We start from the raw sequence: 20,037 nt of genomic DNA, 5'->3' as shown, positions 1-20,037 counted from the left end.
TTATAACATCTAACCTATAAGAAATTTAAAACTAAATATGGCGTACAAGTAATTTTACGATACGCGTTATATCGTGTAATGTTCATTATTACACTGTAATTGGTGTATGCGAATTGCGTTACCTTTATAAACTCACTGTACAGTGTACACTATACAACTATACCTATTGGCTATTGTTTGCGTAAAACATTGAAGACCTCATCACATATTAATTATACATAATACGTATACGGTGGTATATGTACATGTGTCATAAAAATGGCCGTCAATTAAATAAATTATTATCGCGTGATTTCCTGGAATTTAAATTCAGAAATCGCTAAAACGTCGGAAATTTAAACAGTAAAACAGTGGTGCATATTTTGTATAAAATAATTTGTTATAACTTATTATGTGGTGGACGGTAGGTACCAATAACTTCTCTACCGGCAGTTAAAATGTAATATTATGCATTTATATAATATAATAGTATATTCAGTATATTTGTGTATGATGGAGGTATACGGTTAAAAATTCTTATATTATTATAATTTATAATATATTAGGTAGTAATACCTATACATATTGTTATGTTCGACAGCTGAAAATTCAAAACAAACTATAACATCTAATAATACTTTTCTGATAATATAACCTACATTAAGTATATATGGCATGTGTATTTGTGCTTGTGTCTATAATATACTTAGGTATAAGCAATAGTACAATGTATCATGTATGTTGCAAATTGTATGTATTTACACATTGTATGCATCAATAAAAGATGGCAGCAGAGGAGTATAGTATGGTTCAAACAGTGCCTCTTCTGCTGTCGGTTAAGAGAGGGGGGAAAAGCAAAAGTACAAAATTATTATGCAGAAGGAAAATAGATGCATAAGTCAGAACTCATTTGAGAAACATAATATAATATATATATAAATATATTAGGTATATTATTATAGTAGTGTACTTTGCTGTACTAACCATCATTATCGAATATTTATAGTACCTATAATACTTTATATTTGATCTATACTTAATATCTCAGTTATATTATTTAAAACTTAAATTATATATTCCGTGATGCTCATAAAAAATACATACACGTAGGTAAATGCCTATAGGGTGCGGTCACATTGTTGTTTTTTTTTTAAATTTTATTCTCGAAGAAACGAGATAAACATTGTGTACCACCGGGCTCTATGCCTATATAATAAAATACTATATACATATTACATATAAATTATAATATATAAATCCACGACACAATGTTCTACATAGGTCTATATACTCGCGGCCCGTCTTGTTCGCGTGAGAATGAAAATAACAATAATAATATTATTACGGCAAACATATCACAATAATCTCATGTATAGGCCTGCATGAGTATATCTACACCCCGCTGCAGTAATATAATAATTGCATAAGATATGTCTCGGTCAACTATATATATATCTACAGTATAAGACCAACTAATAGTTAAGTATTTAAATACTGCAGCAGTCTATATACTGAGCACTCGCAGTGCAGTCGAGTGGAAAACGCTCAGGAATCGGAAACAGGACGTGTTGTTGTTTTTTTGTATATTTTTATTTTCCATTTCTGTCTGCAGTGCATTATAATAATATATGTGACTATGCCTCTATTATATATATTATGTAGATACGGACAGGTGTATAGTATATAAAATAAGAAACCGAAAAATATTATATAAATAAATAAATACTAGTATATTATATTATATTAGGTACATATCTACTATCCGGAAGACCATAAAATATAATGGGTAGGTATAACGTTTTGGCAAATCAAATTTCAAACACCAAGACGGAGGCTGCAGGTTCATATTAAGGCCCTAATGCAGTATATATTATAGTGACTTAAATTTGTACCTCTCAAAATTGTTCCATATACGAGATTTGTTTACCTATATTAAAGCTTGTTTTGTTGAATTAGTATATACAAAACAGTATAGATACAACAATTGAACTTTGCTACAACTGATTATGGTATACTTATTCAAATCGAAGGTTTAATTTAGATTCAATTTATAATTTATATTATTTAATTTGTGAAAATAAATTAAGTTAACCGACTAGCATTTAGTTAAAATGATTTAGTAATCGAACTTTTCGCAGACTTTTAATTGAAAAAACCTATTCTTTAAAAATAAATTAATATTCATATCCATAATATGGTACGCATTATATTTAATCTCCATTAGTGCATTATTCACACAACGTTGTAGGTATAAACATTCAAAACCCAAATTAAAACAATATAATATAATAAAATATGCATGCTCCCAACAGAAGTATAATATATTATATGTAGCTAAAGGGTATGCCTAATAGTCAAAGTTAATTAAATACTGAGTACGTTGAGCTATTGTTCAATATTTATGAAAAACAATAGCTACTACTACGCACAATGCAACAATATTTTGCATATTTTTTACTAAATAAGATAGTCCTACAATACCTACTTATATATTATAATTTTAATAAAAAAATTAATCGAATAGGTATATTTTTTGGAAAACTAAAACATTATTATGGTAAATATTATTTATTAAAAATCAAATGAATATAAGTATTTCTAACGTAATATATACTCTCATATATATATATATATATAGAGAGAGAGAGTATTTTAAATACATACAGCGTTTAATATTATGTAATTATATATAATTATTGGACATACCTATGTACAGAGGCAAAAAGACGGTATTACAATACTTGCACTGCAACATGCTTATCGTTATATAATATTATAATATAATATAATAGTTATGTCGGCGCCTTAGTCATACAGGTAGTTGTCGCGCGAATTACTTGCAGTGCTACAGCACGATGACCGCAGCTCGGTGTACACCAGGCCGTGAGTAGGTAGGTATAGGTATAATATTATGTGTTCTGCTGTGCTCGTGTGGCCAAGTACGATAATAACAATAATAATATTATAACAGTGTAGAGTGCGTAATATGGCTGGTCGTATAGGACGCATATAAAATATATTATATTATTATTATTATTATTATTATTATTATTGTTATGATGGTGAAACTTATACTGCAGTGGCGGGAAATGACTAAAAAGACGCGGGCGACCGGGAGGCAATAAAGTCGTCGTCGTCCCCCGCCGCCGCCGACACGATACCAAATAATCCCCCCTCCTTCTGGACTCGGAGCAATATCTATGGCATGAGGGGGAAAGGGGCAACATGTAGCCGCGTGTGCGTGTGTATCCGACAGGTAAATGCGCGCGCCAGAGCGTGTGTGTATGTGCGTGTATGTGTGCGCGCGTGTGGCACCTGTTGCGGGCGGCCCCGGCTCCGGGCCAATGGCGTGCGGCCCTCAAGACGTCGGCGGGGGAGACGGTGTTCCGAGCGTTTGGTTTGCCAGTGGACCATAGTACAGACCGGTACCTCCGCGCGCATAGTAGCAGTGCCTAACCAGCGAGCACTGTGGACGACGGTCGTGACGCACCATCGGTAGACCATATAGAGAGCTTGCGATCGCGCCGGTGTGTGTAAGTGTGTGTGTGCGTGTGCGGTGTTTGTGCTTCGATTGACTTATCGTAATTTTTTTTTCTCACCCGGTTTGCTTCTCCGCACCCGTGCGCATCGACGCTCCAACCCTTCGGACCACTCGACCGGATTTCGAATATTAATTCCGTACGAATTAAACAATAATATTGTAATATATTACTTTATCGTCAAAATAATAATCGTCGGTCTTATTATTATTCGTTTAAATCGTCGATTTCGCGGGCCGTCAATACCATAATAATATCATAGAACATACAATGTATCATTAACCGTTTATATTATAGACGTGTAGTGTTCGGCAGTTGTATACAATAACATAATATTATTACCCTCGTCGTCGTCGACCGATTTAGTGTGAGCATCCGTCGATAGTGTGCGTTCGCGTAAGCATCAGCTATAACTTCAGCTTCGGGACACAAGACCTATCCCGGAACGCTCTTCGATACACTGCTTTTGGTAAGTAACCAAATTGTCTATATATTATACACCTACCTGTGACCCACGGTATAATATGATATTATTATATAAACAACCGATGAAATATTATAATATATTTTAAGAAACAAACATTATGATCCACCAAGCTAACCAAGTGACTTTAACGCGAGTAAACGCCGAAAATGAATTTTTCAAACTAGATTTCATACCGAAAATGTTGCATATTTTCTTTGATAAATATTAACTCTATTTTTACCAAACTAATAATATTCGATATCGATAGTATTTATTCAAATTTCAAACAAACTTTAATAGAAGCTTATAATATACCTAATAGGTATATTTAAATAAATAACTTAAGCTCTGCATAAGCATAATATAATAATGTATTATTGTCGAAGTTACATAGAAAGTGCAAGTGCAATTTGAAAAAACAACATCTCCTTGACCACGCAGCAAGCTTTGCGTGCACATGTTTTCAATATTTTCCGACGGCAGTTAGCCGTAAACACACTTCCTTTCCTCTCGTTTTCATAATATCCCACGGTCATACGTTGTATAATGTATAAATATTATGTCTATAATTTATATATATATGTAGTCTCATCATTAAGTTCATCGTGACACTGAGCTGTTTTCATAATATAAAAAAAAATATATATAAACAAGCCTAAAACTGAATTAATATTTTCCCATGGACTTAATAGTGTTATATCTTTTAATTATCATTGCTGCAACACAAACATTATTTAATTAACTCAATACCAAATGGCAACTGTTCAAAATCTTATGATTTTCTACACAGATATTATACATTTTATTGAAAGCTTTAATTATCAGACACGCTTTGCTGTTGAAATTTTGTCCACTAACCAGACTTCAGCGCGTTCAGCTTGTAAAAAGATTGAAGTTTGTTCCCGAAAATATACGTTCGCTATTTAGAGGTGTCCGTTAGGGTAAGTTCCATTGTATTATAAAATGGAGAATCATGGAGTAGTAATATAATAAAGTATATACTAATAGTATGTAGTATATTAAAATATAATATCTACTATTATATATGTATGTTTTTAAATCTTTTATTTTAAATTCCAATATCAGACTGTTTTATTTTCATGTGTTGTGCAAGTGATGCATAATTATGTTTTGTCAAAATCATTGTCCTCGTATGCTCTTGATAAGCAAAAAAAAACTAACAGAAACAAACAAACGACGTGCGGGTGAATCCACAGGTCGGTGCCCAGCTTTGGCGGGCCGCACGTTTATTGTTGTCGTTTCCGCCGATTACCATTCTTCTATCACACGTACTCTGTATACACATTACACATATATATGTGTGTATGATTATTATTACATATTATATCATCCACTAACTAGCTATACTAACCTAATATATATGGCTATATCCTATAGGTACAAATAATATATTAAATTGTTATATTATTGGTACAATATACGTACGTAAAAATTGTAGATATATATATAAATTATAGAAAATATAATATATAAAATTACAGAGATGCCTAAATAATATATATATATATTATATACACACACAATTTACAATGTTGTTATTCCAATTAAACTCTTCGATATAGGTAACACAATAATGATATGATTATCTAAACATCGAGGCAAACGCATGTTCGCTTAAACGCGCCGCCGCACGCAGTGCTCAAGCCCTCAACTTGCGCAAATTCGTATAGGTAATCGTTTTTTTCGCACTAGTTCCTATTATCGGCCTCCAACAAAGTCATTGACATTTCAGCGAACACGTCACAACCCTTTTTGTCCCGGGTCTACAATGTATATATATTTATGATATGTATATTGTGCGTGCGTATACAGTTTTGTGTGTTGTGTCGTTATCAGAGTCGAACAGCAGCTGCTGACATTGCGCCTCGCACAGACATCAAGGACAACACAAAACGATAATAATTACGGGTTATACTACTGATGACGGGTCCCCTAGTCGTAGTCATAGTCGTCGTCGTCAAACGTCTATGCGCCGCACCCGCACTCGACGTCTGTACAATATATTATAATGATATTATATTATGAACACTATGGGCATAGGTATTATATTATATAGCGATATAGGATAAACACTATAATTATTGCGCGCTACCGTGAGTCGTTGTACACAACACCCAGACGGCCGACGTCCGGCTGCAGTGCAGTTGTTCCCCGAGACTTGATTTAGATATTATGCGTTTTGGGGATCACACTATATAGTCACAAGTTAAAAGCGCTAGGTAGTACGTGACAGTGACTTATTATTGAACGAGTAAAATCAAAATATTATTGAAACGCATACATTTATTAATTATATATTGGTAGGTACTAGGTGCCAATGCGGCTATACCTACATACTTTTTTTAAGTCGTACTTTTACAATAAACTACATTCTTCGGAATTAAAATATAAATATTTGTAAATATACTGTGTGCTATATTTTTTTAGAGGTAGGTATTTTGTATTTATTTATAAGATACTATCAAAAAAATGAATTTATTCATCTATTAAAAAGTGTGAGTCTTAGAATTTATATTTTTAACAAGCGATAATAATATTCACTAATATTATTGGTATATTAAAGTATCATAGTAGTATTATTTAAAAAACAAAATCATACTAATAATTATACTGATCCTATTGATTGACTTCTAAAATCAAATATACATGAAATTACGAAAAGAATATTAATTTGAATGAACACGATTTAACTCAAATTAATAAACTTGATTGACTCAGCACAATTAAAAAAAAAAAAATTAACAATTGGCTTCTTTACGATTTGTACTAAAATTTATTGTAGATTATAGTAGTTATTAGGTACTCATTAATTTATGGTCGGATTTGTAGATTATTAATTATTATATAATGTCATAACTGGTGAGCATGTATGCAGTCTTCTATAAGTGTGAAAAATGTGGAGTTAGTGAATATTTTAATATCTGTAGCATATATTATGGAATATTTGAAGAGAATTATATGCATGTATTGTGATAAAATAACACTTAATAACTATTAAACATATTTATTTTCAATTATTAATATCATTTTAATTTTGAAACCTAACCTTTCAATTTGTTTAATCATTTAGATTTACCAATAACATAAAATAATAATATTATCTCCTATGTAGCATGAATTTGTGTTTAATTTTTATAATTAAAGAGTTTAATAGTATAATTAGTTTTATATAAATACAAAAGACTTGTTTCTTTAAACTTATTAAATATTATTTTGATCTTCATTAATCACTTTTGAAAAATAAAATTTTTTTTGAATATTTTTCTCAATACTAAGAGAATTTGTAAGTTTTTTTTAAAGATGAGACTAAGCAACATTATTTTGAATATTTAATATCAAACTGTACTTATCATAATAAATGGTTTGTGTTATTATTCGTATATAGTATAGGCATCTATTTATTTTTATTAAATATTATTAAATTAAATCGTATGTATAGTGTTACCCCTATAATTATTATTTTTATTGTTGATATGTATCTACATAATATGTAACATGTTTTTAATACGTTAATCCTCTGCATAACTCTTTTTAAAATAATTATTATTTCTTCGTAAAAAAATTAAACTAAACACACCTGATTTCACAAAAGTAATTTTTCTACCTTTGGATTTTATTTTAATTTCGACTTTAAATGTGAAAGAAATGTTTGCAAAACGATTTTGAGACAGAAAACTGTTAATAGCAAGATGATGTATTTTGAAAAATTCCTAACCATATTGTCGCATTTATTGTACAAAATTATAACATTTTTAGTTTTATAATTATTACAAAATGATTGCAAAAATCACAAAGTAATAATACTTTTTATTTTTTTATTTGAGATATGTATTAAATTATTTTATACTATTTTATATTATATTGTTATTATACTATTATTATATTATATACGAAAAAGAAAAAAAAGAAATCTACATTTTCCAACTTATCATAGATGGGTATATAACATATTACTTATACAATTTTTCAAAAATATTTTTGTGTTTGTAAAAAATTAATCAACTTGGAGGTTCCATTTCATCCAAAAAATCGTTTAGTTAGGTATTTACTGAATTAATCTGGAACGTAAGTAGTCGTTTTGATAAATGGGTGATGTGCAATGTGAGTATGTTTGTGTGTCTTATGAAGGGGAAGAAGAAAATAACTCGTGAAAAACCACTAAAAACCAATCGGTTGATTGGAAAAAAAGGTGTATAATAAAAGTGTATATATAACATTAAACCTACACCTAACCTATACATAAGAAGGAAATGAACGAGAAAAAACCTCAAGAGAAAGTGGCAGATTAAATTTTCCAACGGTGGAAACCCGTCCCAGATGGAAAATCCAATTAATTGCGTAACCGTCGGTTCTTTTTCCGGTCATTCGTAACTGCAGAGATACATTTTTTTATAGAATATATATTTATCGATTTACATTATTACTCGACGCAGCTCGTTCCGTTTTATTTGGATCGCGGAAATTGTCGTTTGAAATAATATGATTTATAACGAAATCACGTAAATATATTAATAATATAATCTATTATTAATTCATTGCCGTAATAATACCGACGGGTCGGACCAGGGTCGGGTTGTTATAAAATTATATAACACAATATCATAATGATAAGAACTATGCATATTTTTGTATAATATTTGATTGGCATGAAGCATTTTTGGTCCCTATTCAAAGTTCCCCAAATCGATTTGGCTATTTTATATACTTTTCTATATATTATATATTACGCGTACCATACCTATTTCTGTACTGAAAGTATACGTATGATCTGTCGTCCAAAAATGCCTTATTACTGGCAGCATTTAAGCATTCATCGTGGATACTAGATAGGTAATATAAATAGTACAGTGAGGTGCCTCAGCTAGTATACACACGGGGTTATTTCTTCCGTCACTATACCAAGCCCCACGGAAACCCTCGCCTACCCCTAACAGCACGCAGACACGTTGCCGTCACAATAGGCGTTAATTGTCTGTGACGTTTCCACTGCTGCCGCGTCGGATGTCACAGGGTTCTGCAGTGTACGGTGGTGTGTTTGGTGAATAGATGCAGGTATTTTACTCGTGCATTATAATAGTAAAAATAATAATATAATGTGTATTAACCACAAAATGAGGGTGGTACTAAACGTACATAATATATTTATTATTATTTATGTACATGGATGTGTTGTGTTATAGAAGCGAATGTGTTTCAAACCGTCAGTTTGAATAAAACAAAAGCTTCGATAGGTTATATTATATTATACATATAAATGTATGAAAGATGAATAGCATCACAGATGAGCTGTGTTAAAACCACGTTTTGTATCTGCCCTAAATATATTTAGATACCTACCAACTAAGTAGACGAGATTTCTGTATAATAGGTAATCGTTCAATACCAAATGTAATGTCAGTATACAATAAGATATGGATAGCTGGCACTAAAATATTAAAAAGTATTTTTTTTTCTTTTGATACATATACACCATTCAAGTATTCTGCAGCTCCGATCAATATGCGTGCTTATGTACCATAGGGCAAAGTGAAAACAATAATGAGGATTTAGATGCATCAAGTCACAGGCAATAGGCATATTTTGAATTTTCAGGCCAATTTTATGTTTTAAAATGTAAAATTTATAGGTAGTTATTGTCGAAAACATACTCGCACGCACGTACAATTCCGCAAGGACTTCTGAATAAAAAAATACACACAACCTTTAGTGAATGATTTTCTTATTTATCTGTTTGGTAAAATAATTGAATCGACCTTCCTGAATTATTACCTATTCCTAAATTGTAATATCATCCGAAACGAAAACTGGGAAAAAAGTATTTAAATTAAACCCTAGAAAACGTCGAGTATACTATAAATTTATTATATACCCGTATAGGTACATTTTGTACTACGACATGATCTAATTGATGAAGTGCAATATCGGCGATAATATACACATATAATATGTGTTATTATTAATAATTTATTAATATGTCTCATGATATACGTCTAGACTAAATCCCATTAAACAAATAATATTAAAACTTTTACAAAATAGTTTGCTATATTTAAAAAATACTTTTAGTAATAATTACAGTCAATAAGTTTAAAACATTTATAATTTTAACGAATCTTAAATTCAATGTTTTCTTATTAATATGGCTGAAATATTTTTTACTTTATACTTTCTTGAGACAATATTGTACAAGTATCGGTATGTGTGATAATTTATAGCAAACTAGTAGGTAGTATCATCGATATTTATGGGCATAAAATATTTATTAGGCGATTTATTGTTCATGATATATGTTTTTTAATTCACAAAATAATATAATCATACCATATATATATATATAGTTTATACCGTACCCATATTATTGTACATTTTGATTCAGAAATAACAGCTTCTGATTTCCAAGAACAATTACTAGCCATAATAGTCATTATGATAAAGTGAGAAAATGAAGGATAACCGTTTTTTCTTCTAATGCAAAATTAACTAATTTTTACTCCAAGCGTCCTTAGAAATAATACTAGGTACAAATTTGCGAAACTATAGAAAATCACAAGGTTCAATTTTGCCATAATTGATCAAAATTATCTTTAGTATTGTAAATCGATATACATTTTTTTCTTTTTGAAAAAATAGCTAGATCACCACTGTTTACATAAGCTAAGTACCATATTATTTTTTTCAATCTTAAATAAATATTAAAAAATATATATTTTTTTTTTATTTTACTGTAATAGTGTAGAATGGTGTCTTACACTGTTACATTCAAAAATAGATTCGTTATTGATTTAAGTTTATCATTAAAAAATAAAAAGTACGTGAAAGCCAACGCAGTATTAAATTGATTTCATGTCATTACGTTAACAAGTCCGCAATTACGATATTAAATTTTTTTTACAAAATGTCGTTACCTATAATAGCATACATTAACTAAAAACTAACAAAAGGAATTCTATGTTACATAACCAAAACAATACTTAATATTTAATGTATAGGTAGGTACTATTATAAATGATTTAAAATAAACCAATTTGACGATAAATTATTTTTAAATATTATTCATGGTTATAGCGTTGAAAATCAAGTGAACGATTTAATGGTGTATATTATTATTTTATATAATCTAGAAACGAAATTTTACTCGAAATAAAGTGTAATTTAACTTATATAAATATTATTTAACTCAAAACCCCCATAATATAATAGTTATGTTCACCATGAATCAAAATAACTGTGGCACACGTTTTGATTATTATGTTTATTATGCGTTATTGCACTTGTTCGACAATATGCGCTTTTCTCATAATATTAGGTAGGCAATAGGCATATCTAGTAGCGGCGGCACACCATCCTACACGAATATCGTAGCTATATCGCGTCTAACACGCCGAAGTGTTTGCGTATACGTAGAGGTTTACCAATAATGTGTATGATGTATTTCGTTGAGATATATACATCGTATATATGTACATCGTATACTCATGTGTATACGAATAAGCGATTATAACCTCCTGCAGTCCCGAGTACGTCGAAAAGTTGTATTATTATTATTGTTGTTACATACGGTCACGGAGTTGTGGACACGCGCTAAGTCAATAGATTATACGTCATAATACAGTCCGCTTAAAGTATAATAATGACAATACTGTCAATACTATTATATTATTATAAAGTCAGATTGCATTTATTTATTTATTAAATATCTAATATTATGCGCATTGGGAATAGTTTTCGGCCGCATCGCGTCATTACAGTTACGTCCTATAATATCACACTTGTGCAAATATCATAATTCATAATAATAATATAATATAAATAACACTAACGATGTTTTCGTCTAAAATGTAAACAAATAGGTACGTTATTACAATATATTGTAATATTTTATACCTAGGTGTTTGTATATATGGGAATAGAATCGTCATCGGCGACCGACGTATGAACAGACGGCCTTTCGCCGCGACGTTTACCTCGACAACGATTTATTATAAGGTAGGAACGCGACTTGCACTGCGCGTGCACGCGTTACATTGTTTTTTTTTACGCGCATACATATATATGTACCACGCCGTCGTCGGTTCATCCGAGTTTACTCCGCGAAAGCAATGATTTATTTCACTTTGTCGTCGTTCTCTTAATTTTTTTCCCCTCTTTGCACAGAAAAACGCAAATATTATTCCGATTTCATGATTGATAAAGCGGTTAAATAAAAAAAAAATGAGGTTAAATTTCTATTCTTCTGTCTATGTGAATGTATAATGTCAACGCGGTTTTACAACACGCGAGTGGTCATGATAATATTATTATTACTGTATCGTAGTATTATATAGTTACAGTGTATGCCTATATACCTATATATAAGCTGCACGTAAAAAAAAAAAACGAAAAAAAAGTCTTTGAAAGTCAACTGTTGAGCCGCGTAACGTATCATATTATAATATATATATATATACACATGAGGGTATATTATACGTTATATACATAAGTACTTATGTGCGGTACATCGAATGGTATTATATTATTATTACGTACTCATAATATTAAATACATAATAAGTATACATTATATGCTCGTAATGCGCTGGCCCAGCCGCCGTGATAATATTAGGCCGCCAAAGTAGTGTCGTTAAATCGATGCCGATTAAAATGATTTTAGACGCCGTTGGTATGGTCCAGTAGTAAAATTGTCTGTGGCGTCAATAATAATAATTATAATACAATATATATCTGCACTCTCACACCTCGGCACCTGTCTAACGCTTCGCGGGTTTTCACATACAAATAACACCGCCCACTCATATAGCACACAATCAAAACGATAAGACGTACATAATAATAATAATAATAATAATAATAACAACAACAATAGTAATAACTATTAACCTCAGTATATATTGGAATATATATATATCGGTGTGGAGTTAGTCGTATATGAAATATGAATATTATTATGATATACAACGTGCACGCATTGAGGCGGTTCTACCGGACGCATCTCGTGGACAAATCAAACTGAAACTGTACTCGGATCGTTGTTATATGATTACTGTATATATTATATTCTCTCGCGCGAGCGCGTGTCTCCGCGACCGCGATCGGCATTCTTAACGCCGACCGTCTCGCCTCCTCATCTTATTTAGCAGTATTACATTATAATAATATTATTGTTATTATTTATATAGATCGCACCGTCTCGTCTCGCACGCCGGACACACGCTCACCACGCCGGTCTTCGGACATTTGCTTTCGTTATTTGTGTAGGTACCTATTATAATATATACATCGCGCGGTAGATAAAACTCGATTTATATGAGGCACGTGAACAACATGCCAACGCGAAATGATAGTGCGCATGAAAATTTAATTTCGGACTTTAATATTATATTATTGTACTGAAGTAAAAAATATTATGGTATACGTCCATTCCCCCTGCCCATTGCTCGATGAACTTGTAACAATGAAAACGTTGAAATTCGCTATAGGCATTTAAATCGTCCAGGTGATCGCCTTTTGACGATCGACGACAGTATGAGTACGCGTCGGGATATGATTATGCGAGTGTAGATAGCGACGGTTCGTGATATAATTAATTAATAGAATTATGCGTCTCGCTTTTATACTCTTCAACAATTATGGACTTTTTATAACAAAATTAATAATAATATAAATGAAAAGCTACTCCCAATTATCCTTATATTATACTTGCAGCAGTTCGATAGCGAATTTTCTCTACGAAGATACCTTTATACATATACCTACGTATATAAACGTATATATATCCGAAGAGACGCTTGAATAGGCTTTTCGTATTGAGATAATTTTATTGAGAGATACCCACGAACTGATTGTCACTGGAGTTTGCATTCGTGCAGTGACACACGTGAGCATAACGGGTCCGATCCGCGCAGCTTCACGGGAATTTTTCCTTCTCTTATTTTATTCTTTTATTTTATTTTTTACCTCATTTCTTCATTTTTTCCCCTTGTTTTTTTTCTGTTCTCATTCCTTCATGTTGGTTTCGTGTTATCAAACACACACAACGAGAGATGACCCGGTACATTGGAGGAATATCAAGCCACGATTCTGACCGGACCCGCGTGATCGAGATTTATACGCACACGCGCACGCCGCAGAGATGACACCCCACAGTGGTTGACCGCTAGCGTCATCACGAGCTTCAATTTTCACACTTTTTCGTTTCTTTCGCAGTGTACTTATCCGCACGACTCGGGACATTTACATAAACGCGGTCGTTACAATAATATAATATATAACCTATCCCGATAAAAAAGCTATATTATAATATGTTATAAATGTGCAGTATACCCACCTAACTATAATGCGTATAAACATTAAACGTCTCATATGAGCGTGTGTGTCGGCAAACTAAATAATAATAAAAAATTACCAATACCACAAAAATTTAATAAATACAATAGTGGAAATAATTTTACGATGTTTTCACGTTGTTGCAAAAGTAATCTTAATATAAAATTTAAGAGGTAATGTATAAAGATAGTACGTGTGTGTGTGTGTATACCACTGAAGTACGAGTTTAAAAACAAATAAGAGCGTAGCAGACTGTCGACGAATGTGGTAGGCCACCGGGATAGCGACAACTATTGACCGTTTGTATAATGATTGTAAATTGTAATGACACGATGACAATGCGAAAATCTCTAACTTGAACACCTCGAGGGTTCTGACTAACCTGTACGGTGAAAGACAGCCGTCGCACATCAGCCTATTTGCATCGGCTCTTAGTTCTTTCCATATTTTAATTAAGTAGGTATTTTATTACTTATAATATAATATAAATAAGTACCTACGCAAGCCTGTAAACTTAAACTGAATTAGGTAACCAAAAAAAAAATTAGGAAAACACATCTGATGAAAACTAAATAAAATTAATTTTTGTTTTTCTATAATAATATGCGTATAATATTATATAATACCCATACGAATTTATGTTTAATTTTGAAACATAATGCAAAGAGAAAGAAAAAATACCAATAATTATAGAAGTAATACTTAGCTGGTGGAATAAGAAAAATAATTTAGAAATATTGTATAAAAATATATTTACACATGTGAAAACCATCTTTAATTACAATATTTCTGCAATAACTTATCTGTGGCCGTTGTATAAAATAAACTATTATCAGCAATCCTATGCATTTCGATGTACTTTTCTCAGCAGAATTTAATTGATGTGTACCTATGTTTTTTTCAGACGAGGTGAATGACACCGTGGAAGGGGTTATGATTGGGATGGAGCTAGGTTTAGGGCACCATGGGGGCTCCTTGCACCCTCACAATATGCCACAACATCAAATGCACTCGCAAGGTCTTATGCATCAAACACAACAGCAGATGCACCACGACGATGGTAAGTAAAAATATATAAAATATTATCATCCATAATAAGTAGTAAAATCACTATCGATATAACAATTGTATTGTTATTATCAATAATCTTAGACTGTTTTTATTTCGGATAAACAATTTATTATATAATACATAATATGTTGTAGCTTTAATTATTATAATCACGGAAGTACTGTGGGGGTTATAAAGTGACATATCTTCAAATATTCGGGTAATTGCATAATATATTATACATAGGAAAAAATATTTTATACTTGACTTAAAAAGTAGCCAATTGATCCTATGTTTAAAACCAAATTCAGGGTAAAGTTTCGGTATATACAATCCGTGAACAGATTGGTTATGAAACGTTAACTTCTTGTGGATTTTTTTTTTCAGTGGGATCGGGAAATATTAGCAGCAGTAGCAGTGTCAACGGATTTTCACAAGAAGGTAAGTGCACAAATAAAACATAATATCGTATAGATAAATCGGTCGAGTATACTAGCTTTTAATTTAATACCGTCCTGGGTTTGCTGCGTAACTCGTGATAATATTATATTATAACACTGCACAGTCCAGGCACTTATACTCAGGCGGAGAGTTCAAACAAGTGACAAAATTGAATTTAAAAACTAATTAAAATGTATACATAATATATGTATAGATTTGTACGCTGTATCTACTTTAATATTACTGTTATAGTGTTATAAGATTTAGTCTTTTAGCAACCTTCCCCGAAATATATTTATTTTGTTGTATACCTAAACTTAAAATATGTACGATATTACCTTAAAGTTTAAAAATTCCCATGAGTCGGAATAATATAGCCACGGCGCTTTATATTTCTTGACTTTTAAAGTTAAATATAATACTATACTATGTATATAATAGTATTGTACCTGTGCAGTGTTCCCATATCGAATAATAATAATACAATCCAATCGTAATCTTCGGGCCGGGCGGTGATCGATCCGGTCGATCACGACTAATGTAATATAGCCGGGTGAAGGAGGCACGCGCGAAACATATATTATAATAATATAATATATATATAATATATCGCAGTCTATAGACCTACGTTCACGTATAAAATAATATAAAAGGCGGCCGATAAATTGTCGTTGCCGCCGCCGCAGCTTATGTTCGTATGTGTATACACATATTTATTTTTTAAACAATATATTATATGATTTTACACACGCCGTGTTGGAAATGTTGGAATATTGTAGCATAATATAATGGAAATACCGTGTACGCCCAGGAGTGTGTGTGTGTGTGTGCGTATGTGATGGACTAGACACGACTTGATTAATTCGCGTGTAACATATGGGATGGAGTTGGACAACAGGTGTCGTCTTTACTTATGAAAATTGTCGGAGACCGTTACGGACATACAAAGGCGTGATGGTAATACTAAATAGATATCTATTAATTTTCAATAATAGTATTACAGTTTATATTAGTATTAAACAGTTAATAATTACACAATCTAGTAAAATGGTAATAATAGTATGGAAAGGAGGTTTCGGGAGAAATAATATAGAACCAATCTATTATCTAATGTTTCATAATATTATTGAAGCAATAATAAAATTATCGTTTTCACTTTCTTTGGTAAAAATGTAATTAAAAAAACGCTGTTTTCTTCCATTTCGTTAAACACAGTGCTGTAATGTGGTATTATATATTAAAAGATAGGTATGTAAAGTCCGAACAAGGTGATGGTGGCCGTAATTTCCAGAATTTGAATTTCGAATTATATAGAGTCGTACACATTTGAACTCGACTCGTAAAGTGAAATGCGACCGACCGTAGTACAAGCACTAAAGCGTCACTATAGTCTACCGTTGTCGTTACCATCGCATAAGCGACGTCGTGTAACCAGACTGTAATGTTATAATAATACACAGTACCCACGCCCAATGGATTAATCGTTATATATTCCGATAATATGCTCATATGAATAATGGATAGATCTATAAAATACAATAAAATAAAACAAGACACTTTTCGGTAGAAAGTGATATTTACTATCTTAACAATACCATTACATTTAGCTTTTTTATGATTTAAAGTCGATCATTTCAACTAGGTACAGTAGATACAAGCATAAGTTTTTATAATGAGTGTACCTACCAACTCGCAATTAACATCTGATTTATTTGTTAGAGAGTCGTACCTAAATGTTTTCTGTGGAATATATACTGTTTTAATACGGTTCATAGCTGGGTCGATTTTGTATTATTAATAATAATAATAATAATAATAATAATGATAATATTTTGTGTAGCTATACCTACTCTTCCTCCCCAGTTACGGTGCGGATATAATAATATACGCTAGCGGTATATTATATTAATATAATGTACCATGTATCTGTGATGTATAGAGTACACGCGCCGAAGAATTTGCTCACAATGCCCTAGGTCAAGACTGCCGGTGGCTTATTGGTTATGATACACGAGACAGATACATTAATTGAACATATACAAACATACACACATTATAATATTATACATACGTGTATAGCGTTATTATTATGTGCGTACTCGTATATAGTGCAGCGCTGCTGATGCTGTTGCTGAACAGTAGTAGTTCCAGTTACGAAATTAGCATAGGAAGGCTAAAGTTTAGCGAAGGGTGCGGGTGTGTGCGGAGGACCTCAGGTGAATTATTCATGAGATCGTGCTCGGCGATTCGCCGGCGCTCATTGAGGGCCGTCTGGATTGATTAAACAACGAAAAGCTAGAGAGAGATAGAACGATATGGTGTGTGAGAGAGAGAGAGAGAGATGTAAAGATATAGTTGGAAAAAAAAATTCTACGTTTAAATATTCATCATCACGACCGGACACACACTAGAGTATTAGCATGGACCAGTTATTAAATCCGGATCGCCGCTTAGTATTGTTTTACCGTGTCACCGACGACGAGGCTTTTCTCAACTGCTTAGCAAGCACTTATAATATACATTCTAAACTCTATTTGCCTACACATCCACCGTTTTTTCACTTCTCGTCCCCAGTGCGACGTCACACTCGTCATGTGCTATCGAGTTATTATTGTCTTATTACATTTTTTTTTAATTTCAAACTCAATTTAATCAACAATTATTACTAAGGCTGATGACAGTGCAGAGAACGTAGTGTCGTAGTACATAGGTATAGTAACCGCCGGTGGCTTTTGGTTTGTGGTGCATGTTCAGAATGTCCCCAAACATTGTAAATTGTTTCGGAATGATCAAAAAAATATCCCAAAGATACGTTTTGTATACCTATAACGCGAGTAAGAACGTATGGGTCAGCGTCAGGTGACAGATTTTTTTCGTCCATATAGAATAATATCGTAGCTCCAAAAACATCATACTCGGTATTAAACACAAACGTTTGAGTAACGAGTAACTAATAAATTGTATACACGGTGGTTGAAAGTTGAAACAAGTTGGTGCAAAGTATTATTTGCCAGCTATTCAAATGACTGTACCTAACCTATACTTTGGTCATCTTAAAATTTTATCCATGATAATAATGACTATATCAAACGTGGAGAGCAGGCCTACATACCTATATTTTATAGTGGTATTATTTTGTTTTTATCATTACTGGTGCCTTTGGGTGTGGGAAATACGACGACGACCGTTCACAAAAAAATGGTCATCTCAAAACTAGAAAGCAAAAAAAAAAAAACAAAAATAACCGTCGAAAGTCGTAATTATTTTTAACGGACGTTTTTTTTTCGTCCAATACCATCTATTCGTACGAAGAAGCGTGCTTCCTCAAGAACAATGGGCGAAGATAATGAAAATAGTATGTTTTTTTTCCGTTGTACAGTAGTCACATTATATTATTACTGTATACACTATACGTGTACGTATTATATAGGTATACGTGTGTGTGTGTGTGTATTACATATTATTACACAATGTGTACAGTGGTGGGTGTATTTCGCGTCCGTTGACGGCGGCAGCGGCGGCGGTTGAGAGAGCCGCGCATCTGCCCCCCGCAACGGTTTCACCACATGTCGTACACCGCTACTACACCCCCGCCGCACCTACACCACAGGTCCCACCCGCGCTCGCACTTGTTACACGGCCTTGTCATTAACGTGTAGTTGATTGCGTTTTAAATCGTCTGATTGTGTCAAACACCCCCGAAATCTTCCATTTAACGGCTCGCCGCCGAGAAACGTATTTTTTTATTATTATTATTTTTAACCGTTTTCTCGGAGACGTTTCTAACGTACACCTACATGTTATATGTATATTTTTTTTTACTCACCTCCACCCGGGTCGCCCTACTCATGCAACAGTGTAACGTATCGGCATATCTTTACAAACCTAAGGAAAAGTACGTCTCATTTGGTTTCTCCCCTCTAAGATATGAAGCTTGACCATTCGGATACATAATACCCTTTGACAGTTATTATTATTTTTATTGTAATTAAGATCTTATAGAATAATCGAGTGATTTTTGCACTGTGTTTTACACGTTTTAGGAACACGGATCTGATGCGGCCGGTATATTATACTTCTCGTTTTTTGTATGTTATTTTATATTATATTATTATAATCGTATAGGTATATAGATGTCTTGGGTTGACGTGATACGCAAGTTTTTCGCTTTCGGGACGATAAAACGATAACTTTTTTACGATGTGTACGGACTGATTTC

The 20,037-nt window shown here is 32.4% G+C and overlaps 1 protein-coding gene across 2 annotated transcripts in view; it reads left to right on the top strand.

Moving 5' to 3' along the window:
* The first annotated feature begins 3,400 nt into the window (after positions 1-3,400).
* Positions 3,401-20,037, top strand: part of LOC111036511 (paired box protein Pax-5) — a 71,401-nt gene continuing 54,764 nt past the window's right edge. The window contains exons 1-3 of one of the 2 annotated variants that reach the window (XM_022318540.1): positions 3,401-3,987; positions 15,232-15,387; positions 15,768-15,818. In XM_022318540.1, coding sequence (XP_022174232.1) covers positions 15,261-15,387; positions 15,768-15,818 — 178 coding nt within the window. In that variant the 5' untranslated portion in view covers positions 3,401-3,987; positions 15,232-15,260. Of the gene's footprint in view, positions 3,988-15,231; positions 15,388-15,764; positions 15,819-20,037 lie in introns of both variants that reach the window. The other variant, XM_022318539.1, reaches the window with a different exon arrangement.

Source organism: Myzus persicae, unplaced genomic scaffold (genome assembly GCF_001856785.1).
Source record: "Myzus persicae strain clone G006 unplaced genomic scaffold, MPER_G0061.0, whole genome shotgun sequence".
Taxonomy (NCBI): Eukaryota; Metazoa; Arthropoda; class Insecta; order Hemiptera; family Aphididae; genus Myzus; species Myzus persicae.
The sequence above is the reverse complement of the archived record's forward strand: the minus strand, read 5'-3'. Positions and strand labels throughout refer to the sequence as shown.